Source organism: Ips typographus, linkage group LG12, assembly GCF_016097725.1.
Source record: "Ips typographus isolate SLU linkage group LG12, UJ_Ityp_2.0, whole genome shotgun sequence".
Classification (NCBI taxonomy): Eukaryota; Metazoa; Arthropoda; class Insecta; order Coleoptera; family Curculionidae; genus Ips; species Ips typographus.
In genome coordinates this window covers 6914060-6938918 of record NC_138433.1, presented here as the reverse complement: position 1 = coordinate 6938918, position 24859 = coordinate 6914060, and the positions used below count along the sequence as shown (strand labels likewise).

Here is a 24859-nt window from a genome sequence, read left to right as displayed (position 1 = left end):
TAATTTTGTCGGGTCGGTACATAATCGTACTGCTAGTTCGGTCCGCGTTCGCGTTTTTACGGGTTTTGCATTTACGTACTTTTCAATTAAATAAAAGACTTACTAGACTATTAGGTTAATATTAGGTCTACATTTAAAGCATTTTTGCTTTAACTAGAATTAAGGGTTAAGCTTTTACATTAATTTTAGTAGTTTCTTATTTGCTATAAAATAAATTACCGCATTTATTTAGTACTTGTTTACAAAGATCAACCTTATCTTCGTTTTAAGTGTATCACATTTTAATTTTGCTTCACTATGTCAAAAAAGAAGCAGGATTCTAGTAAAGCTATGGCTTCAGACATAGATAATTTGGAGGTAGCTTTAAGTCGAAAAAGGGATATGTTATTTTCAAGATTGTCGCGTTTTGAATCTTTTTTGGTAGACATTCTTGACGTTGGTCCAAGTAAGTCAAAATTAATGGAACTAGATACTCGTCTGAAAGATTTAGAGAGAATCTCAGAATACAATGATGTGCAATTTCAGCTAGAAGGCATTGATGCGGTTGAATGTGCTCAAACTGAACAACCTTCATTTGAAAGTAAATATTATCGAGTCATCTCCCCGGCAAAAGAGTTGATGTATGATATTTCAAACTCAGCTAATCCAAATGAAGGTCCCTATCAGCCTAACGATGGTCAGAGGCAGGCTGGTGCTTTAACTCAAGGTAGGGCTGCTGAAAAATAAAAGTAAAAATTAAACTTGCTTTAAAAGAATAGATGGGGGCGCTAGTCAATAATACACTACGTTTATTTTGAGCAATATCGATCCGCTTATTCGGTTAAAATAAGGTTGAAGTAATTCAACTAAACCACTGCATTTTTTAACTCCAAAGAAAAAAACACAAAAAACCAGAATCTGGAGTAAAAACAAGGTGTATTAACTCTCACAAATAATAAAAAACAAAAAGAATTGGGTTAGGTTAGGACTCAAATTTGTTTTCTCTTTTTAGTCATTAAGAAATCTTGAAAAAATTTGTTCAGTTGGACAGTGCATGATGAGCGAATCATATCCTGTGAGGGTTCAAGGACGCCCCTAGAGATGACGTTTCAACGTGTGCAGACAACACTTGCAAGTCTCTAACTTTAGGTTGAAAAGTAAATTGATGCGCAACAAACCGCATTGATGCGGTTGAATATGCTCAAACTGAACAACCTTCATTTGAAAGTAAATATTATCGAGTCATCTCCTCGGCAAAAGAGTTGATGTATGATATTTCAAACTCAGCTAATCCAAATGAAGGTCCCTATCAGCCTAACGATGGTCAGAGGCAGGCTGGTGCTTTAACTCAAGGTAGGGCTGCTAGCGTAAAGTTATCTATGCTTGAGCTACCAAAATTCAGTGGACATTATCAACACTATTGACTAAAAATTAAAATTTACGAAATATATACGGAACATTAGAACTGAAATTATCAGAAGGACAAAACACTTTAGATCACTAAGGTACAAAGATAAAGGAATAAGTACTGAAACAGCCACGACAATTTATAAATCCATCTGTAGACCTCTGCTAGGTCATGGAAATGTATTGAGGATAAACGCTACTGAGAAAACCAAACAATACATACAAACCACTGAACAAATTGCACTAAGACTAATTACAAAAATTAGACATCCCAATAACCCTTTACAAAATCCATCCAACAAACTCCTTTATGAACGCAAACAAATGACAAAAATTTCAGAAAGACTGCTACAAATTCAAACTAAATGGAAAAACAACCCTAACAACTGGACTATACTTGACCCTCTTTGTATAAGAAGACAAACGAGACATTTCCGATTTTCCTTTCCCTCCTGCACCCTATTGGAACAACTTGAACTTTAAATTAAATTTTGATTTTTTTTGTAAATATTACTGTTAATTTTTGTTCTTTATGTAATCGTAACACGGGGGGGCAGAAAGACCAATTGGTCGATAGCCTGCCTATTCTTTGAGAATAAAAATGTAAACCAGCTTTTATTTGTACATTCTGTAGATATTTTCTAAATAAATTGTCAAATCACTAGCTGAGAGTTTTTTTTTACAACAATGGAAATGTCCATCTAGATGTTGATGTGATTATGGGTCTACATCTGTGCTCCTGATAGAAATTAAATTTTTACAGAAAACCAGGCATATTATGAGAAAAGCAGAAACGCAAAAAGGTGAATTTTAATTACTTCTATTTTCATTTTATGGAAAGTAGAACGTATTTGCATGTTTCAAAAAATACAGAAACAGAAATCGTTTCTAATTAACTTCAAATCCTTTTGGATTTTTGTTTTAACAAAAATTGGAACAAATGTCCTCTATCAAATGCTGTTCCTTCATTGATTTCTATAAAAATAAAAATATGTTATTAGTATGCAAATGCAAGTATTAAATGATTAACTTAAATAATTTCTGGCATATTAAAAAAAAATGTGATTGTTGCATTACCACAAATTTGCATGTTGCAATTATTGTTTGTCTTAGGTTTACTTTAGCGGGTAAGGCCAAGTGTGCACGGTGAGGAACACAGGGTGTTTTAGAAAAACGTAGGTATACTTCGTGCAAGTAGTGTGCAACTAGTATATTGCATCAACTACTTGCACGAAGTATACCTACGTTTTTCTGAAACACCCTGTGTTTCTTTTTCTGAAACACTCTTAGTTTTACTTTGCCTTACTAAGCTTAAGGCTAAAGTTTGTCATTATTCGGATTATCAGTAGGACGAAATAGAAATAAGCGATGTACGCTTTTGTTTTAGTCCAAGCGCTCATGTATTTCATGTACTTCTTTCAATAAAAATTTTATATTTACAGGGTCTTTTAAGCATTATATAAACTATACTTTATCATACAAATTAGCTGGGCAACGAGAGGATTGAAGAAAGAATTTAGCAACACTTTGTAGTTTTAAATTAAAACTACAGGGTTCCTTCAAAATAGGGATGAATCCTGGGAGCTCGTAGGAGTCCGAATCGGACTATGCCTCCCAAGACGGCCGTTTTATTAAACCCGCTTCAAAAAAGCGTGGTCGAAAGCCAAAGTCTGAACCATCTCAGCCTACCCCTATTGTACTCGAAGCCATTGAAAGCCGTAAAATATTCATTGTTTCCTGCATTTTACTAGGAGCCAATAAGATTCAGGAAACCTTTGAATTTCTACCATTGAAAGCCGTAAAATATTCATTATTTCCTTAATTATACTAGGAATCAATAAAACCTTTTTTCTTCGACCAATGAGAGCCGTTCCAATCTGATTATTTCCTTCATTTCACTACGACCCAAAAAGGTACATGTTTCCTTCATTTAACTAAGAGTCATTAAAATTCATGAAACCTTTCTAGTTCGACCAATAAAAGCCATTCCAAACTGATTATGTTCTTTATTTTACTAGGAGCCCATATACTTAAGGAACGTTTTTAGTTCGACCAATGAGAGCCGATTCAAACTGATTATTTCCTTCATTTTACTAGAAGCCCATAAACTTAAGGAACCTTTCTAGTTCGATAAATGAGAACCGTTCCAATCTGATTATTTTCCTCACTTTACTAGGAGTCCATAAACTTAAGGAACCTTCTTAGTTCGACCAATGAAAGCCGTTTTAAACTGATTATTTTCTTCATTGTATTAGAAGCCAATAAGATTCAAGGAATCTTTGTAGTTCTATCATTGAAAGCAAAAAAATATTCATTGTTTTCTGAATTTTACTGGGAGTCAATAAAATTCAAGGAACCTTTATTGATCGACCAATGACAGCCGTTCCATACTGATTTTTTCATTGTACTAGGAACCAATAATATTCAAGAAACCTTAGTAGTTCCACCATTGAAAACCGTAAAATATTCTTTATTTCCTTCATTTTACTAGGAGTCAATAAAATTAAAGAAACCTTTCTTGTTCGACCAATGAGAGCCGTTCCAAACAAGTATTTCCTTCATTTAAATAGAAGCCAATAAGACTTAGGGAACCTTTGTAGTTCCACCATTGAAAACCGTAAAATATTCATTATTCCCTTCATTTTACTAGGAGTCACTAAAATTCAAAGAACTTTTCGTATTCGACTAACGACAGTCGTTCGAAACTGATTACTTCCTAATAGTTTTATCTTTTATAGATTATTTAACTTTTAAACTATATTTTTACATAAATTTGGGTTTCTCTGCTCTTATGACGGTTTCTTGCAATGTTTTATCTGGAAAAACTGTACGTTTTTGAATTGCTGTAACCGTAGGTTTGCTGTTCTCTTGTATAGTATGACTGCTAGCTGATGAGTCCACTTAACAAGGTATGCTTCTTTCTGAATATAGTAATGTAACACCTCTTAACAATTGTTCTTATAGCCCCTGAAGATGAGCTGCTTCTGCGCTCGAAACATGTAGGGCGTTGTATGGTTTAAAAGACCAAATATATTTACTGTGGAGACGACTTTGTGTTATTCAACAAACCCAGTTTACTTCAACTCCACTTTGTGAAAATGGACTACTTCACTCTTCAAAACTAAACATGTTTTAATTGTTGTCGTCATCTTCAGGCTTAGGAGTTTCATCCTTTTAAGGTGTTAAGAGCAACTTGTCCCAGTCAATCGGTGGTCCAAATATTTCTTGTTCAAGCCACAAGATGTAGTGGCCTTTGAGGCTATCTGACAACTCAGGGGCGCTTCCTAACACACTGTTAACACTGTTGTCAACAGGTTGAAATTCACTATCTTGTAAAATAAGATTTATAGTCTTTGAAGTGAATAATGCATATATAGTAAAACTTAGCAGTATGTAATTATGTGACTTTATGAATTGGAGTAATAAAACTACCGTGCACTTATGTAAAACGTCGATTGTTAAACTAATCTACTGAAGCTCTCATAGAGCACTCTTCAGCTTGGAAGTCCCATGGTCTTGCGTCAATATTGTAACATAAAGATTACACTATGTGCCGTTACCCTAAGTTGCCCCGGTCTCCCCCAGTACAATGTCTGTGTAAGCAAGATTGGCGAATTGGGGTCATGATGTGGGTATACCGAACTCTGGGGTCTTCCCCAGAGGGAGGTCACTGACTGATCTCTGGGTTAGTCTGGGTACGCCTATTGTGTAACGCAACGTGGAGCAGTAGGTGACCAAGTGCCACACCCTAGATCAGCCCTAGCAAAGGGCAGCCCTAGCAAAAAAAAATAGTGTGGGCGAGCAGCATAAGTTGCCTCACCTACTTACCTCCCTTTGTTAGATTCTTCACGTCTTTACCGGCTCGGTGAATGCCCTCGGACCTAAGTCTAGGGCTCATTCATCCCCGTTAAAGCGTCGCCCCCCGTGTTCCTCCTGCCTAAGGCCGGATCACATCATCGCTCCCCGCCATCTTGGCAATCTGGGGGTAAGATTACTGTCTAGTCACTAAGGCACTATAATCTAATAAAAGTGGGTTACCTGTGGAAACCTGTGTGTTCTTCTCCCTCAACTACCCCTTAACGTGACAATATCTGCTTAAATGTTTTATTTTCACAACAATCTGTAAACCTGATTTTACATACCGTTGCCGTGAGCCCAGTCGTCGTTAAGGCGATGGCAAACTTTTTGATATATGGCACTTATGGTTTTCATGTTGCCACTGTCTCTCCAAATATTTGGTTTGCATCTTTAACAATTTGAGGACGTAAAATTGCGTCATAGCGTGTCGAATTTTTTAGGTGCGCTTTAGGATCGGTGCTGACTTAAACACCACAAGCATCTAAATGGAAAGAAAACAGTAAGTCAAATTTAATTGAAAAAATGAGCTGTCAATGTCAAGATAGCATCCTTAAGGTTACGTTAGCATTTTTACGATTAAACGGGGGCCTACTAACGGGGGCCTTTTCAATTATTAAATTCAGTTACAAAAGTCACGTGGCTATTTTTAAGCGTCGAATGGAATCATGAAAGTCAGACGTGACTTTTCTTAAGCTCAGAAACTCAACATGTAGAATATAAACGATTAGAACATATTTTCGCTCCTGGTACATGTACGCCCACAATTATTAAGGTCCTTCATAGTGAATTTGCTGTCATAACATTTAATAATAGTAATAATAATAATAATAATGATAATAAAAGGCCTTTATTCATAAATAATTACATGTAATAACTCTTGCGCAATCTAGCCTAAAGGCTACTCCACTAAACGCGTAACATATCCGTTAATAAATAATATACTATTATATTGAGAGGAAAAAAGTAAAATAATGCGTTAATTTAGAAAAAAAAATCACTATAAAGATAAACTAATAAGGTAAAGATGGGCATCGCATACACAAGCTTCATAGATCGGGCAATAAATGATCTATGCAAATACATATTGGAATAACCAAAGGTTATATATTTACAGATGGAAATATTGTAGATATTATATTTATGCCGAAAATGCGCATGAAACTATTGCTGGATATCCTCAAACACAATGTTGGTGAATTGCTGGACAGGACTATGGATGACATCATAAGAGATGAAAAGCGTGTACAAAGAAGCAATTCAAAAAAACATTCACGCAGACTAACTAGCTTCTTGGCTGCTAATAATGAAAAATTGGAAAATACCTCAACCTCCCGTTTCTTTCGCTTTTTCTTAACGTATGGACTAGAATTGCACGTACTGCTAGTACTCTTTCTAAATCCAACAACTATAATGAAATTGTGAATTTTTAGGTACATAGATGTGATTATAAGAACAATGACAAATCTGCATATGGTCAATTTGAATAGTGAAGAACTTCAAACCAGAAAAAGTTTATACGCAACACCACAAAATGATTCAAGATTCCGATAGCAAATGCTGAAGATGAAGTAATCAAGGTGTACGGAGACAATGGAGCTCTATGCTTCTCACCAGCATTAGCAAAATATAGATTTCTAAAAATTTACCTTAGCGGATAAACAGACTTATAAATGTGTGAATTTAAAATGGATAAACCAATTTAAACTCTGATTTTTCGGAGTAAATACTGCGGATGGCCTCAAAGGAAGCGGATAAACAGACTGCGTGGATTGCCCCTTTGCCAGTCAGACTTTTCTCATGACCAGATTTCCATATATGACTTCTATAGTCAGATTAGGACGACATGGAGTACTTTCTTCTCATATGCCTAAAATCAACGGTTTTGAGGCCCACTGCTTCAAACGAGCCCCCCCCCAGCATATTCATAAGAGAATACGTCTCGTTGGGTGAAAGGTTAAAAGAATATTCCTTTTCAACTTGGGAGACTTGATGAAATGTGTTCTGCTGTGTTGAGCTTTTGCAGCAAAGAAAAACATATGGTAGGTTATTGAGCGCATCTAAGTTGAAATGTCCAAAAGCACAGAATTTTTTTTAGATATTACATTCAAACACAAAACATTTTTATCCAAAATAGAAAACTTTTAGGAATATTAATAATAAATACAATGAAAAACATGGGAACTACTGTTTATGAGTATTTTGAAGATAATTTTTATGATTTTTTTAAACTCCGACTTCAGCATGAAAGTATAAGGAATATAAATACTAAGCTCACTTTATTCAGAAATGAGTAGAAAACGGATCTGCAGTTGTACTTGACTGTAGTACATTTTGCCACAAAAAGATGCCAGAGATCGTCAAATAGCTAACTTTGAATCGTACCCAAATGTTTCAAATGATATGTATTTTGTAACCAAACAAATCTGGACTTCAGAAAAGTAGTTTCTTAGTAATTTCTTTATTGTTTCTGTCTGCAGTGAAGTGAAAAACTGTTTTGCCTGATCACTTTCCATTTGAATCAATATGTATATTACTCCACACTTAAAACGTGAAACCAATAAAATGACGCTTTTATATAAATGTTTTTTTGGAGTCTCAAATTTACGTAAATGAAGAAAAATTTTCCTGTGAAAGCCACTTTTTTTTTAATCAAATACAATGTGATTGAAACACTGAATAATTATCAGATGAAAAAATATGGCGCGTTTAATCTTTACATCGTCATACCGCCATGGGGCAAATCGTATTTCGCTTAATATGTCAAAAACCCATCTCATGTGTTTCGGGCGGGCACATCGTGATGGGGAATTGTTGGAGGGCTATTTGGCTATTAAGTTTCATCAACATGTTAATATGTGGGAGGTTGGCCTCTGGCTGTTTTACTGTGCGTCCCACTGTTCTGGAGCTTGGCTATGAGATGGCACTTAGTGATTATTTCGCACTTGTGAAGGCTAACTTGAGATATGCTCTCCCTTTCTGGTGGGCGTGTCCACGTGTTTCGTACTTCAGAAGAGAACCAGCCGTTAGAGGCTTGGTGGTGCTCTTCCAAGGGCTTCTTGCGGGCCTATCTTTGTCAAGTATGGTCTACTGTCTAATTACTTTACCGGCAATTTATATTTTGGAGACAGCATGGTTGATCCACAAAAATAGAAATACATTTCTGCAACCCGATCGAATACACGCAACTCGTCATGCGAACAGTATACCGCTTTCCATTCCGCATTCTAGTTTTGTAAGGGATTCTCTCATATACAAGGGTATAAAAATATACAATTATCTAGATCATAATTTTAAACGCATGGTTGATCTAAGAGAGTTCTTAATTACGCTTACGAAGTCGTCTTGGCTGCAAGAGCTCTTTACAAAGTTGATGATTTTTTTTAGCTTGCCTACTATATTTTTAAATATTCAATACATTTTTTTTTAATTTTGCATTTAGGTATAGTACTTGATTATGTAGTAGGTTGAAACATTTTAAATGCGTGCTTATGCTTGACTCGTTTCTGTATTTTATTTATTTTGTGCGTGTTTAATTGAATCATATTTCTTAATTTTGTACAATTCGATAGTTCTAATTTGTACTTGTATCGTTTATTACTGCCTTTTATATTATTTCATTGTTTTTAACAGTTGGGCAATAAGACTGAACATTGGTAACATCTTGGACAATAAAGCACTTTATCTACATACCACTACAGCAGTAGAGTAGATCACGGTCAAGATGAAGTCGACGGTTATTTAACCTATTGAAAATTCATATTTATTTGTTATTATTGTTTGAAAGGCCTTCAATAAGACGCCAACGCTGCGGTTCTAGACGTCGATCCTCAAGTAGGTCCAAAAAGCGTAGAAGTAGATGCAGACCTGGAATTATAATGAAAAACCCTTTTTTAAATCATTTTAATTTTTTGGAGCAAATACTGCGGATGGCCTCAAACGAAGATTGTCATCGAAGGAGCTATATACTGGTAAGACCTTTTTTAAAAACGTTTTTTGACGCGGTCTTAACAAAGTTGCAGTTTAAGCGTAAAATAACAGATCAACTACGTGCGAAATTTTATAAATAGGTCTGAAGCATGCGAAAAAGGACAAAAGGAAGCGCTGCCGCAGAAAAAAGCGTAGCGGGAAAGGCAGCTTTAAACGCAGAAAATCAAAAAAAAAAACCGGCTTATCGTAATATTTAATTTTTGGGAGAGAGCACAATGAGTCCACGCATTGTAAACTGCATATGACCGATTTATTAAACAACTTTTTGGTTATACATGTTTTTCTGACTGTAGTGTGTAGTAGATATGGCAAAATTCGAAGTAAGACTCAACAATGTAGTAGAAAAGTAAATGTTTTGAGTACGACAAAGAATCCAACCTGTAACTGGTAGCATGGTAAATTATGGAAAAGTAGCCATCTGTTTAATGGTAGATGGCGTCAAAAAATTACATAATGTATCTTACTTTTCTCTTTAATTAGCCTTTTGTTAATGCTTATTTAATCTACTCTCTTGATGCCATACCACCTGCTAAAACCAACTTGCCTGTAACATAAGCAATTTCATCTGAGGCCAAAAGGGCAAATGAACCACATCAGCCCCTGAGGCTGGGCAAATGGTGTGAAATTATAGAAGAGTGAAAAAATATTCCTTGACATTTTAAATTTATTTCAGAGTCTTGCTCACTGTACATGATGTTCCAATAAGCCGTGCACACGGCTATTTCTCGGAGACTATACATAGTAGGGCGTCGGTGTGGGCACAAGAAAATGGTGGAAATAATTTTCAACTTTCTAAATCCACCACCGCTAGAAAACGTCGTCTCGATACTGTCACAAACGGAAAATCATTTATTTTAAAAAATAGATTTATTTAACTTAACATATAAAATATTCGAGAATTGCAATGTGTAAAACACGTTAACATCGATTCATAATCACGCGCCGCTGTTGCAAAAAATGCACGCATGACGTGCATGATCATCCACCTGAACTATATAGAAAATATGGTGTTCAGGTTTTGAGGTGTAGAGGTAAAAGTATTGTTAATTTTTGAAATTGTCGTTGGTTGTCACATCACAGTAATTGAAAAGAAATATAATTTTGGTTCGTACCCAGTTGTCTCATTAGCTAAAGATAATCAAGGCAGGGTGCATTGAAACAAGGCTTTCTAACGAGCGAACAAGAGAACCTGTACAAGGCGCACCACAAACCATTTAGGTCCTAGCAATGCGGATATATTGAAGAGTCCATACTTGGAAATTCGGTTCAGCTCTAAGAAGGAAGAGTCAGGAGGAGTCATCAGCTATTTGGTTCGGGTACAGAAGGGGCGGTCTACGTCAAAGGCATTGACAGATCGGGAGCAGCAAAAGGGTGCTGCACAAATTACTGCAAGGTCGGGCAAGTACAGGGTAGTAGGCAAAGCAAGAGAAAAGCTGAAAATTGGGATTTAACGAGGTAGGGTGTTCCTTACCTTTTATGGTTCGTATAAGCATTGGTTGAGTTTTTATGACACGTTTCACACACTTATAGATTCTAATCCTGCTTTATCGGACATTGCGAAATTTTATTATTTAAGAGGATGTCTTAAGGGTAGCACAGCTGATGTTATTCATTCATTGGAAGTGTCGACTTCAAATTACAAATAATCAGGGAGCTTATTAAAAGAACGTTTTGAAAATCGGAAATTAATAGCTGTCAGTCATATTGTCACTGTACAATTTTCGTCTACGTACGACTTTATTTTTATTTGAGGAAATTTGTTGATGTAATAATGAGGACTTAAGGGCTTTAAAAACTTTAGGGTTGGAAGTTGAGCATTGGGATACATTACTCATTTATATTTTTGAAATTAAATTGGATTCGGTAACTATTTAGAAGGGAATATATAATAATACGACGCCACGAGCGATGGTGGTGTGTATGAACGCCGAACAGCCTGAAGCTGTTAGAAGGGTATGAGAGAGATAAGTGGCAATGGCGGGCAGCTGGCAATAATTGGCCCATGTTTCGGCGGATAGGTGTTGAAAGCGAGACCTCGGGTGACGAGGAGGTAAAAGACCTATCTAAAGGGGCTATTGCAGCGGATTTGTGAAATGAACTAAGATCGGACAACGCAATACAGAGAATAGTAGTCAGTAAGCCGCAAAGGAACAAACGAAAAGATAATGCAGTGGTAAAACTAAACCCGACATTGTTCAAGCATTTGGTAAGATCGGGAAGGGCTAAGGTGGGGTTATTGTCGGTGCGTGTGTAGGAATACCTAGACATACCCATATACTACAAATGTAGTAAGATGGAGCACAAAGCCATGCAATGCGGCGAGAAGGCCAAATGTTATAGGTGTACGGGCAGACATAAAGCCAAGGACTGCCAAAGACGAGAAATTAAATGCTCGGCTTGCACGGATGCGGGAAAAAGTAAACCGGACCACACGACCAGAAGTCTGGTACCCATTCTTCGTGAAGGCTAGGAACACGACAAAAGCATATAATACAATAATATTACAATGGCAAAAAGGCTTAAGAATGCAGTGGTACGCAGGTAGGGCAAGGAGGCACCGGGCGCAATGCAAACGTGGGACTAGGGAACAAGATATTGTTGTGGTGCTGGTTTCATACAGGAGACCAATAGCTAGGAAGGGTATGCGTGACACAGAGCTGAGACGGCTGCTACAGGACGAATCTGGGAAATGGGAGAGGTACTAGTACTCAAATACAGCCATGGGAATTGCAAAGAGACAGAAAAGTGAGACATTACAGTAAACGTAACCGAGAATTTTATCAAGAAAGCGATGGATACAGGAAAGGGATACATGAATCCTATAGAGCTTTTTAAGGCAGGAATACTTTTAGTAAACCACTTTACGGTAGGAGACAAAATTCTTATAATAATTCGGTGTATAATGATAATTTAGTAGCAAATAGCAATCATAATGAAAATTAAAAACAGATTAAAATGTATTTTTTCTTGGTGCGGTTACAGCTCATAGAGAGGAAAAATTGGTTGGTCGTACTCAACAGTCAACCTTGAGCCGGTTTCTACAAAGTACAAAAATCATCGGCATCGATGATCAGCGTTCCAAAAGAGTTCATTATATGATTGCAGAAACGATATACAGGGTGGACCATAAGTAATGGGACATAGAGCTACAGCATATTCTTGACATCAAAATAATACGATTTAGCTAAATTGTCTTATGCCGAAAGTTAATATTAAGAAAGATACAGGGTGTGAAAGTTAAATTTTAATTTTTGATTTTTTATCATATGTTCACGGTCTTTTGATATAAAGCACTGAAAATTTATATAGGGGGGTTTTGCCAGGCGGAAAATAGGATGCTTTTATCTATTTTGTAGTGGCCGATAGGGGGCGCTTCCGCCTGTGCCGTGCTTTTGTGATGTTTTAATTAATTATTTTTTTTTGTCTTCAGCTAATTAAATTAGTTTTAATAAAAATGAGTTTGAAAACGTTTGTTACAGACTGCAGTTATCTTAATGCCTTCAAAAGCAGCATCGGTGCGTATCATAGTAAAAATCAATTTCAAATGACGTTATTATATTTTCCAAGTTTGCAAAAAAAAATTAATTCAATTCATCAGCCAGAGCATCTACTTCAGACTTCTCCCTGAAACAAAAAAAACTTGTTAAATAGAACTTGCAAATATAAAATGTTTCATATGTACCGGGTGTTGCATTTTCGATAGTTTTACGGGGTACAGAGAAAACGGTATTAGATGGAAAAAAGTAGCATACGTGTTCCGATCTTATTTTTTTGAGCTGAGACGACTGGCGAAGAGTGGGCTGCGCAAACTTCTTTTGTATCAAAGATACGGGGTTTTTAAAAATTGGTCATTTTTGAACCTCCTCTGTATTTAATTTGTTATAAAACTTATTACAAAAAGAAAAACAGTTTCCGGTACAACTTTTCACATAGAATCCAATGACGTAGTCAGTTTTTTTTCTATTACGTTTAGTTTTTGTTATATACATATGTATGATAGTAACATAGTAAAATTTTCTTATTTATTTTTTTTTTCAAAAAACTTCACTCAAAATATGACCAAATGGGTAGGTTGGATGCGGAATGATAAGCAGAATATCAAAAAATATACAGGATGTCCCATTTAAATTTTTGATTATGACGTAATTTCCGGTTAAACCGGAAGCGTTAGAAAATCGTTTGATACATCCATTGATGTAGTTTAATATCTTACACATAACCTCCAAATTTTATTTGAATCGGTTGAAAAATAAAAAAGTTGTAAGGGTGAGCCACTTCTCAGGGACACACGGTATAGTTTTATACAGGGTGAGTTTTTTTCGATGTTTAGCGAAGGGATCTCGAAAACTAGTAGAGCTACGAAGTCGGTTAAATGGGGAAAGTATTGCAGTTTTAGAAGACCAATTTAACACCGTTTTCCGTTTTTTTAAAAACTTCATGGGTCACTAGATATTTAGCAAAAACCAAATTTTATCGATTTCTTTTATTCAATTTAGCCGATTTATTATTGCTTGTAGAAAAATGATGTTCATATAAAAGTTGTAGATATTTGTAAGCTGAACAAGATAAGTTAATCAAATTATTTCTGTCACTTGTCATTTTTGACATATGACATAAACACACTTTTTTTTAGTGGAAACATAGTCGAAAATAACATCTCGAAAAAGGTATTTTTTCGTATCGTTATAAAGCCTGAAAAAACACCTTTTGCTTTCTATTAAATGCAAAAGACTATTCTTTCCATTTTAAAAAAAGTAAGTTTATGTCATATGTCAAAAATGACAAGTGACAGAAATAATTTGATTAACTTGTCTTGTTCAGCTTACAAATATCTACAACTTTTATATGTATTAATATTTTTATTATTTTTCTGCAAACAATAATAAATCGGCTAAATTGAAAAAAGAAATCGATAAAATTTGGTTTTTGCTAAATATCTAGTGACCCATGAACTTTTTCAAAAAACGAAAAACAGTGTTAAATTGGTCTTCTAAAACTGCAATACTTTCCCCATTTAACCGACTCCGTAGCTCTACTAGTTTCCGAGATCCCTTCACTAAACATCAAAAACTCACCCTGTATACCTACTTATTTCTACTATTTTCTAAAATATTAATTAAAAAACCGTATTAGAATGAGGTCGCATTTCCTAAAGCTAAGCACTAGATAATTACAATAGTGTTTTAATGAGTTTGGTTTTTTCAGACAATGTATTGAGCAATAAAGATAAAAATAATAGATAACTTAGATTTAGGAAATAAGGTATTTTTCTACAACGGTTTTTTTGCAAACAGTTTTTTTAATACTATTCTAAAAAAGTGAACGTTTTATTGTATAACTATTGACTTATTAATTGAAACTTAAATAGCACTACAACTGGCAACTAGTTACATAAATACATGTGCATGCTGTTTTAAAACTTACCCTTCAGCAGATTCATCTGACTCAGATCTATGCCATTCTTCTCTTATTTCCTTATTGATGGGCGCTTCTGAGCTCGCTTCAACTTCATCAGCAACTGTTAATAGAATAGTCATTAGGGATTGAAATAAACATCAAGCATGTGTTTCTATACCTATAGCACTTGTCGTTTCTTTTGATATCCCTCGAGGTGCTCGGTTTAAATCCGCTATTTTGATGCCTATCCAAGTGTTAATTTTTGACAATTGGTTCAGTATAAGAATTTCATCTGTACCCTTTTTTTAAGGTAGTATTTGGTAATATCTGAAATCAAATTATTCATAGGCTAGTAATAAAGAGTTGAAGATAAAAATAGGTATATTAGGCAGTGAAAGCCAATGCTCTCAACAAAAATCAGCCAAAATGTTCTCACATTCTCTCTGACTTATATTAACTTATATTATAAATTATATATATATATTTACTTATAAAACATTGTAGTATGCTGAGCACATTAGTTTGCAACTGCTTCCCCTGTTCCTTATGGCCAATTTTGTATTGATAATTAAGTAATTTTCAAAAAATTTAATTAATTTAAAAATAAAATTAAGTATTATTACCATATATAGCTGTCAATTTGCTTGGGTCCAACGCTGGCTTTGACTGTGTTTTAGTGCGATTGCACATTTTGCCTTGCACTGACGACTGCGATAATGTTGTGATACCAAACACAGCAACCGAAATATTTTTTACAAATTGGCTCACAGTTTTGCTTTTGACAAATGCACTGTCAAAAGCAATTTTTTCAATACAAACCCCTTGACCAAGATGTATCTAAAATAAGTTATTGTTTATTAGCTAATTTAGAGGCAGGTCTTTGGCATCCTTTTTACCTTATTTCCCTTTACTTGTCCAACTTCCCACGTTTCACTTTCTGTATTTTCCTTGCTTACGAGCGTTGTACATTTGCAGCCTTCATTAAATTTGGCTTTCAAATCTTAAAAAATCTCTAATTAGTATCTAATCTGTTAAAAAATGGCGTTACAAGTATCAAATACAATATTCTGAATATACAAATATTCAGATTATTGGATCCAATATCTACACGATGGTTCAGTTTTACGTGTCAATAATTCACCATCCGATAGCTCATCAAAAAATAAGTTTACATGCATTATGTCATTTTTCTGAAAAATGCTGCTAACGAAAATGCGGCCCTCTAAAATTCAGTTTAAAAATTTATTTATTTTATTTTATTTATTTTTATTGACACTAATAACTGGTCCACCCTGTATATAAATCCAAAGTCTAAGTAAATTTTGTCACAAACCGTATCCCTTTTACCACTTATTTAGCAAACCATTTTAAGTACAAGTTTATTACATTTTGAAACTATCACCATCACCATCATTAAGATAATAAAATTTAAGTACCTATAGGTATAAGGTAGGATATAAAAACGTATCAAATACAACAAAAATTAAGCTGGGTCTAAAAACAAAATCTTTATTAAGTACCTTTTACTTCCTGGATCAAGGTTTTCTGCAATTCCATATTAAGTTTGGTCAACTCCTCTATTTGTCTTTTAAAATTTTCATTTTCTTGTTTGTAAATATTTGAACTAGTACTATCCGTATTATTAGAAGGATTGGATATTTCAGACTTTTCTGGGGTCAAAAACTTTTTCAGAATACCTGCTTCAGTTTGTCTGTTTGCTGAAGAGTTGAGTGAAGCAGAACCCTACAAAAAATATTTTCAGTTATCATTGACTAACATGATAAATGATAATAACAGTTATACTTACTTTCGATGTTTTTTTTATGGTGTTTACTGGCGACGCTGATGAAAATTTCTTTGTTGTAGTAATTTTTTCTTGACTCTCAGTTTCGGTGTCTGATGACGCTGATATCAGCACATTTTTATTGAGCTTTCTAACTCGCTTTTCTTTAAGTTTTGAGCGTAATTCCTCAATTGACCCTGCCCAAATGTTATAATTATATAATATAATATACAGTGCGTTTTTTTTAACGCGCAACATAGGATTTTACTTGTTAAATTTTTAAGCCCATGTTATTTTGGAATTACAGGTGTAAAACTTGGCGGATTGCTATTTCGTACTCTGAAGCTTAAGTAGGTTTACCAATTCAGTCTAAAAAGTGATTAAAAACTCGCAAAAAATCTTTTTTTTTTAAATGACTTTATATTTCATACTGTTGTATGTATGGTAGGTGCTTGTTGTTTTTGATACTTGCAGGGCAGGTAGCAGGTAAAATTTGGCGTAGAAAGTAAAACAGAAGAAGTATTTTTTTAAATAATTTGTTTAAAGTTACACCTCCGTTTGAAACCAAATAGTATCCCAAACGATCATAAAATGACTTTTTCTAATTATGGCATATAAAGTGACACTTTTCAAAACTGATTAGAGTGACAAAACGTTTTACTTTATGTAACTAGTTACATAAAGTATCACTTTATGTAACTAGTTATGAAAAGTTCATTTCATCACTCCCTGTTCTTATGCATTTCCGTAAAAACATATGGGCGACATCCATCATAACATGTCGTTGTCACTGTTTATACAAGGTGCTATGAAAGTGAATATTTGTGTTAAATCACTTTAAAAGATGGTTTTTACCGCTTTTTGGTCAAAGTTAGAAAAAATTATGTATGCAACACGTTTCGAAAATGTCTTATTGTGTAACTCATTCAAATTGTAGGACCTCGCTGCGCTCGCCCTACAAACATTCATTCGTTACACAAAATCGATCTCTTCGTAACTGGTTACATAAATAGCTATTTTGACATTATAAATAAATATGTCACTCTACCTGCTACCTGCCCTCCCAGTATCAAAACCAACAAGCAACTACCATGGATACAGGGAGTATGGAAAGATAAAATCTTTTTGAAAAAAGATGATTTTTCGTTAGTTTGTAGAAACTTTTTAGACCGAATTGGTGAACTTACTTAAGCTTTATTGTACTAAATACACACCCGTCAAGTTTTACACCTGTAGTTCCAAAACAACATGGTCTAACATGGACTTAAAAATTTAACACGTAAAAAAAATGTTGCCGTTAAAAAAAACTCACTGTATAATACACATTATCTATTTTATCAATTTGTACAGTGCGTTCAAGTTAGCTTGGGATTATTTCAATTGGCTATAACTTTTTTACCTTTATAGGATTCATTGTGATTCAAAAAACATATTTTAGGGTATGTTCACAATTTTTTTTCTGGTCGAATAAAAAAAACCAAATAACCGTTTTTTTTTTGCTACATAGTATGCATTTTTCTGATTTAAATGATATTACACAGTACATGTTTTACTTTAGTAGTTTATACTCGGGTTTATACAAAAACTGGAAATATATTTTTATAGAAATACTCATATTTTCAAGACAATATAGGTTGATTCTTTATTAAAAAATAAGGTTTTCTTTGGTTTTGTCTTTTTTATTAAACTACAGTAAAACATATACTGTGTAATATCATTTAAAATCAGAAAAATACATGCTATTTAACTAGCAAAAAATACATAAGGTCGCATTTAATACCAAAACATGAATAACGCTCATATCTCTGAAAAACTCCGTTTTTTCGTTTTTTTTTTTATTCGACCATAAAAAAATTGTGAACATACCCTACAAATGTTTTTTGAATCATGCCTATAAAGGTAAAAAAGTTATAGCCAATTGCAATGATCTCAAGCTAAATTGAACGCACTGAACTTTTCTACAAAAAGCAAGTAGGTACACAATACTGGTCTTCAAGAACCTTCAAGGTGTAAGATATTTACACACATGATATCTTTAAAAACAAATAAAAAGTATGTGCTGCTATTATAAAAGCGCTTTGCTAATAATAATAATATTACGTGTTTATTATATAGGTATACCTAAAATGCTATGCACCTACTTACCCCCTACATATATAATGTTCGCTTCGTAAAATTCGCCATCAAGGCCCCACTTGGCAAGGTACTTTTTTCCAAAATTGATGTTTTGTATATCTAAACGTTTTATGTTTTGGACTTCCACGAAGTCGGTTATATCGTCATCAATAAACCGCACATACGCAAATTTAATGTCACCTTTTGCTGCCATGTTTTCCTCTGTGGATTACTAGGCTGTAGCTACTTATTAGCTCTAGCTGTAATCGGTTTGCAGGCAAGAAAAAGAACATATATTTAAACAATACTTATTGCAAGTGTATAGTAGCCATTACCTTTAATTACCAATTACATCCCCAACAACACAGCATGTTTGCACACTAAACAACTACACAGTGTACGCGAATATTGCAAACACGAACGCACAACCCGAACACAACACAAAGCCCACGCCGACGCCCGGACGCCGCACTCAACGGGCACGGGTCACGTGCTCACGCCACGAATCGGTTGCCGATAGGCGGATTCCAAAATCAAGCCGCATGATTGCCACATTTCCTAGCTAAAATTCTAGGTTTCTGTTTACTAACAGTAGGATAATAAATTTTACGATTAAAATAAATTTGCTTTAAGCAGAAACCATTTTCTTTTGCTATATACAAATAAAGTAAAGGTTTATTAAAGAGTTTTATATTACAATTTTTGATATTATAACTTTCGATTAATTTTCAGTTTTGCATATCTTAGAACAATACGCTGAATATGGCAACGTTGTACGATAAATCTGTCAGTAACGTAATGGCATTCCCTGTTTTACCGAGTGAAGTAAAACGGCAGAGTTGCCAGTCTAGTAATTTAGTTGCCAATATAAGGATTTTTGCTGTCGTCATAGTCAAAGTCGATTTAAATTGTATAATTTGTTCTTGTCAAAGTAATTATAACTATCATCTAAAAGAAATCTAGTTTTGGTTATGAGCAAAAAAAGCACAAATAAATATTTGCAATAAGTAATTATATAGATTATTTAATCATTTTAATATACCCGTTGTGACACTGTTGTAGCACCATATTGGCAACGACGTAATGTTTTTGACACCGGTTTTTTTTTTGTGAAAATAATGGGTAAAATAAAGAAAAGATATAAAAGGTATCTTGAAGATCCAGAAAATCTTCACAATTGTTCAACATCTAGAAAAACAACCTGGAAATGGAAAAAACAGTTTGAGAACATTCGGCGAAACCAAGATTTAACTCATCATTATCATCACCAAGGTAATTTAATATTATAGTATTTGTGTGGTGTAATTGTAATACAATAAATACATTTTTCATTTTCATTTTAGAAACCTCGATGCACAGTGATATCAATCTTCCTCAAAAATCACTCAACCAGACTGTAATGAGTTCCTCAATGAATGACGATGATTTGCATATTATAACAAATGTTGATCAGAATGAACCAGAGCCACATAGTATAATTAGCTCAAACATAAGCATAAGCAAGTAAGTAATTTTTTAAAAGATTCTTAAGTTTCCTGAAGAATTTTGTCATGAGGTTATTTATTATTTTTTTATATATTTACCCTCTTTTTTTATGTACATGTATATCAAATTTCAACAATAAATTAAAACACAATTTATGTGATTTGTAGAGACTTGATTGCTTGTGATGATGATGATCCAAGAAACAGAAGAATCTGATGGCAACAACTGTGCACCTAATGATGAATCTGAACAAGTAGAAGATAAATCTTATCAGAATGATGAGGAAACTAATAAAGACAATATGGTAATATTTGTGGAAAGTAATTTAACCATAAGTGACATTAAAAATTTAATATTAAGCTTTTGCTTGAGACATTCACTTTCTAAGTCTGGGGTGAGTGATTTAATTAAAATTATTGAAATGTGTGCTGGAAAAAAATTACCACTCACCAATTATTATATAGATACATTTTTTTCTGTGCCAGAAAATGTAGTACAATATAATTTCTATTGTGATTTTTGTAAAGCCGAATTGGTTACAGATTTACACAGGAGTGGGGTAACTAATTACACAAAAATATGTAATCAGTGTAACAACCAAAATACTATTTCATTAGAAGTGTCAAACCATTTTATATTGTTAGATTTAGAATATCAATTTCGTAGTTTGCTTGATAGAATTAATATTAATTCCATTTATAACTATATGGCAAAGACATGTAGTTATAAAATTGAAGACATTTATAACAGTGAGATATATAAGCTCAATCATCAATCATTTGATGATGACAAGTGTGTAAAACTCACTTTTAATTTTTCAACAGATGGTGCTCCTATTTTTGAATCATCTAAACGCTCTATGTGGCCCATACAGTTAATTTTAAATGAGTTGCCGCCAAAAGAAAGATTTAAAAATGTTATCTTAGCTGGAATATGGTGTGCCAATTGTGAACCAAATATGACTATATTTATGAATTGTTTTGCTCGTAATTGTGAAAACATAGCTGAGCAAGGTATTACTTATTTTCACAATAATAAAACAATCAATTTTAAAATTTCACCTTTATTTTGTTGTGTGGATTCTGTTGCTAGGCCTATGATTCAAAACTTTACTCAATTCAATGGTTTCTATGGCTGTTCATATTGTTACCACCCAGGAACTGTGGTTGATCGAGTAGTTAAATATCCATTGCCAACACATGGAACAAATTATACCAATAGAAGTTCACATGAAATAGTAGATCATATGAAAGAAGCTTGGAAAACTAATAAAAGAGTGTTAGGTGTAAAGGGTGCTTCAGCTTTAATAAATTTAAAACAGTTTGATTTAGTTTGGGGATATCCTATTGATTATATGCATTCCGTGTTGTTGGGGGTTGTAAGGCAAATATTTGATATATGGACTACATATGGTTATACAGAAAACCGTGAATTTTATATAGGAGCACCAAAAAATTTAAATGTTATTAATGAAATACTACTAAATATACACCCTCCAAATGAAATTCATCGCACTCCAAGGCCTATTAAAGAAAGAGCAAAGTGGAAAGCTACGGAGTGGCGTTCCTGGTTACTGTTTTATTGTATTCCGTGTTTGAAAGGTATTTTACCTGATAAATATTTAGCAAATTTTGTGCTTTTGCAACGGGCTATCTATATTCTATTAAAAAAAAGTATTTTGCCTCAGGAGCTTGATGAAGCAGAGCACTGTGTTGCTTTATTTGTTTCAGACTTTCAAAGCTTATATGGTCAAAATGCAATGACTTTTAATGTGCATCTTTTAACTCACTTAACAGAATCGGTTAGAAAAACGGGACCGTTATGGGCTACATCGACGTTTTGTTTCGAATCTAATATTTTTAACATTAAGAAACTGATTAAAGGACCTACAGGAGTTACGGATCAAATAGTGAAAAAAACTTTAAAAACAACTCGCCTTTTACAAAAGTTGTTATCAGACAAAAATATTTCTATAAGTATACAAAACTTTTGTTGTAATATTTTATCATGTGATAATAAAAATATACATAATGATAAGGTTAAAATACATCCATTGGGCAGGGGGTACGTACCTAGACCAAAATCAAAAATTTACAATTTATGATAGGGTTAAAGTAAATTCTATTACATATCACAGTTTGACCTATTTATCCCACACAAAGAAAAATGATAATTCTGTGGTAAAGTTGAGAGATGGAAAGTTTTATAAAATTCAGAAATTTTTTACATTTAATGGAAGTGACTTTAATGTGGAGTTAAAAGAATTGTGTTGTGAAAACTTTTATGTGAATGGCAATAAAGTTGAACAGTGTTTTCTTATTATTGAGGAGGCAATAGAAAGCATTGTAGTAGGATTTAATGAAATAGTTTCTAAATGTATATTTGTAAATGTTGGTGGCTTAGATAGATACGTATGTGAGTTTCCAAACACTATTGAAATACAATAATAAATGTGTAATGAAATTACCCATAAATAAATTGATTGTATTCATCATAGAAAATGTATTTTTAATTTAATATCAGAATTCAAACTTACTAATCTTCATATTAAGCATTAACACTGATTTTCCAAATAGGTATATAAGCAATTTTCCATAACTTTATAGCCACATAGTGAAATAAAATACTACAAACTGACTCACAGTTGATGCTGATGAATACTTATAAAACACATACGTGAAATTTCTTATTGAAAGCGGGTTTTATAACATAATTTAAACTTGCTAATCCTAATAAAAACCAAGAATGGTTTGTTCTTGTTCAAACTTATAGTCACAGATTGATAAAAAAAATATGATTATAGTCTTCCAATTGATGCTGATAGATACTTATAAACACTTAATGATGATTTCCTAATTCAAATATGTAAATAAATCACATATTCAAACTTGATAATTCATTAAACTCTAATGTGGATTTACCAATACATATAAGCAATTTCCTGTTCTTGTTAAAACTTACAGTTACAGATTGAAATAAAAATATTATAAAAAACAGCATCCCCATTGACACTGATAGAGACCTGTACATAATTAAGTGAACTTCCTAATTGAAAATATATTTTAATACTCCAATTCAAACTTACTAATCCGTATAAACACGAATTTGGTTTTCCTTATAAATGTAAGCATGTTAATATTCTTATTGATACTTATAGACCCAAAATAAGATGACAACTTTAAAAATTGTATGTATCTATTGGGTATTAGCCGTCTTATAGGACCTAACTAAAACTAATACAATCCTTACTAGTAAATTGCTGAATACTAATAGATCCCAGATCCGCTGATAGACCCTAATAGAAATCTTTAGCTGTTTTTATAAGTTTTTATGAGGCATTTTCAACAGGGTGGGCGACGACAGTCTGAGCCCGCCGCTGATTATCCATCAGTCAAGTAGAACAATAATTTACTACATGTATGACTCAGGTACTAAATTTGTTTTACCTTTTGATTAGTAGAGATTCCCAATTCGTTGTACGTAAGTAACCCGTTGTACCTATTTCTTCAGAAATATTAATTTTGTTTTTGCTTATAGGAGAACATGTCACAACCAGACCTGGGGTTTAAAAACGATTGATCAAATTTGATGTAGAAGTGAAGTATGGCCAGTTTGCATAAAACTTTATATGATTTAAAGTATATGACGGTAAAAAGAAACAGAGGGTTCAAAACCGTGACATGGATATTTAATTTTTATTTCTTTTTTTTTTTTCTGTGTTTACATATAATGTAAGGTTGTTTGTTTTCATTTTATCCTGTAATTTTAAAAATACAAAAATATAACTGTATTTTACATCTTGACCTCCAGCTTTTAATTATTATAATGAAACTGCAGGCTTCTGGTAATCAGCAAAAGCAAATAAACTAAGATAAAAAGATTCTAGGTTTTATATTAAATAAACAACATTTTAGAAATCAATGGGGTTATTTAAATTATGTTATCCTGCCATGGAACTCTACCACAAGTATTAAAATATTCTTTAAATTCCTCTCTGACTTGAAGTGCTTCATTCTTTGGTCGACCATAGTTTTGTTTGCTTAAACCATAAACAAATCGATCTAAATGGATATGGCTTAAGAATATTCATAGATAATGAAAATGCAGCATCAGCTACAATAACATGTGGCACCAACTTTGATCTGCCTGGCAGTGGTTTATGTTCTGGAAGTCCTAAGGTATTTTGCTGAATGGCTTTGAAAAGGTCACTTTCACGAAAGATTCCACCATCTGACAGCCTTCCATTCATCCCAACATTTATGTAGATGAAGTTATATTTGGCATCTACCAGTGCCAACAAAACAATGCTATGCTGCTTCTTATAATTAAAATAAGCAGATCCTTGATCTGTAGGTGCTTTGATTATTATATGTTTACCATCTAAAGCACCTATTACATTAGGAGTTTGCCACATGTTTTCAAAGTCTTGTGCAATGTCTAACCATTCTGCTGCAGTTGAGGGAACCTGTAATGTAATGGTAACACAAACAACAATACTGGGTTGTTTGATACACATAGCAAAAGTTACCTTCAAATATTCACTTTTTAATTCATCATATATTGATTTGCACACAATAGGAATAAATAAAGAAATTGTGCTTTCTGAAATCCTATAATTGTACATCAAACTACGAAAACTCTCTCCTGTTGCCAGGTATCGTAACGTAATAATAAGTTTTTCTTTTGGAGATATTGTTTCTCTCAAAAAATAATTTTTAGTAATCCTGTGGTGAATTTTTTTAAGAAGCATTGTAAAAACCTGTTCATCCATCCTGAGAAAGTTTTTAAATTTTTCCTTATCTTCATCAAATTCAGAAGGTAACTGAAGATTTCCTTTAGCACGATTGA

At 33.5% G+C, this 24859-nt stretch overlaps 2 protein-coding genes across 2 annotated transcripts; one reads left to right on the top strand and one right to left on the bottom strand.

Annotated features, from left to right (window-relative positions):
• Positions 1–12355: 12355 nt before the first annotated feature.
• LOC145736320 (uncharacterized) lies at positions 12356–20181 on the bottom strand. Its single transcript, XM_081990658.1, has 8 exons — positions 18557–20181; positions 16436–16608; positions 16149–16371; positions 15525–15628; positions 15252–15465; positions 14807–14955; positions 14656–14749; positions 12356–12855 (listed from the first exon to the last, which is right to left on the bottom strand). Exons 1-6 carry the CDS (start codon positions 18738–18740, stop codon positions 14903–14905), a joined length of 951 nt encoding a protein of 316 aa, XP_081846784.1. The 5' UTR covers positions 18741–20181; the 3' UTR covers positions 12356–12855; positions 14656–14749; positions 14807–14902.
• LOC145736204 (uncharacterized) lies at positions 19645–20307 on the top strand. The gene is made up of 3 exons (XM_081990506.1): positions 19645–19798; positions 19870–20029; positions 20179–20307. Exons 1-3 carry the CDS (start codon positions 19645–19647, stop codon positions 20225–20227), a joined length of 363 nt encoding a protein of 120 aa, XP_081846632.1. The 3' UTR covers positions 20228–20307.
• Positions 20308–24859: the final 4552 nt, after the last annotated feature.

Coding starts and splice junctions, on each gene's coding strand:
- LOC145736320 (XM_081990658.1), bottom strand. CDS start 18,740: ATGGCAGCAAAAGGTGACATTAAATTTGCGTATGTGCGGTTTATTGAT. Junction 16,609..18,556: donor GAACATTATATATGTAGGGG/GTAAGTAGGTGC, acceptor ACATTTGGGCAG/GGTCAATTGAGGAATTACGC. Junction 15,629..16,148: donor CTTGATCCAGGAAGTAAAAG/GTACTTAATAAA, acceptor AGATTTTTTAAG/ATTTGAAAGCCAAATTTAAT.
- LOC145736204 (XM_081990506.1), top strand. CDS start 19,645: ATGGGTAAAATAAAGAAAAGATATAAAAGGTATCTTGAAGATCCAGAA. Junction 19,799..19,869: donor TCATCATTATCATCACCAAG/GTAATTTAATAT, acceptor TTTTCATTTTAG/AAACCTCGATGCACAGTGAT. Junction 20,030..20,178: donor TCAAACATAAGCATAAGCAA/GTAAGTAATTTT, acceptor TGTGATTTGTAG/AGACTTGATTGCTTGTGATG.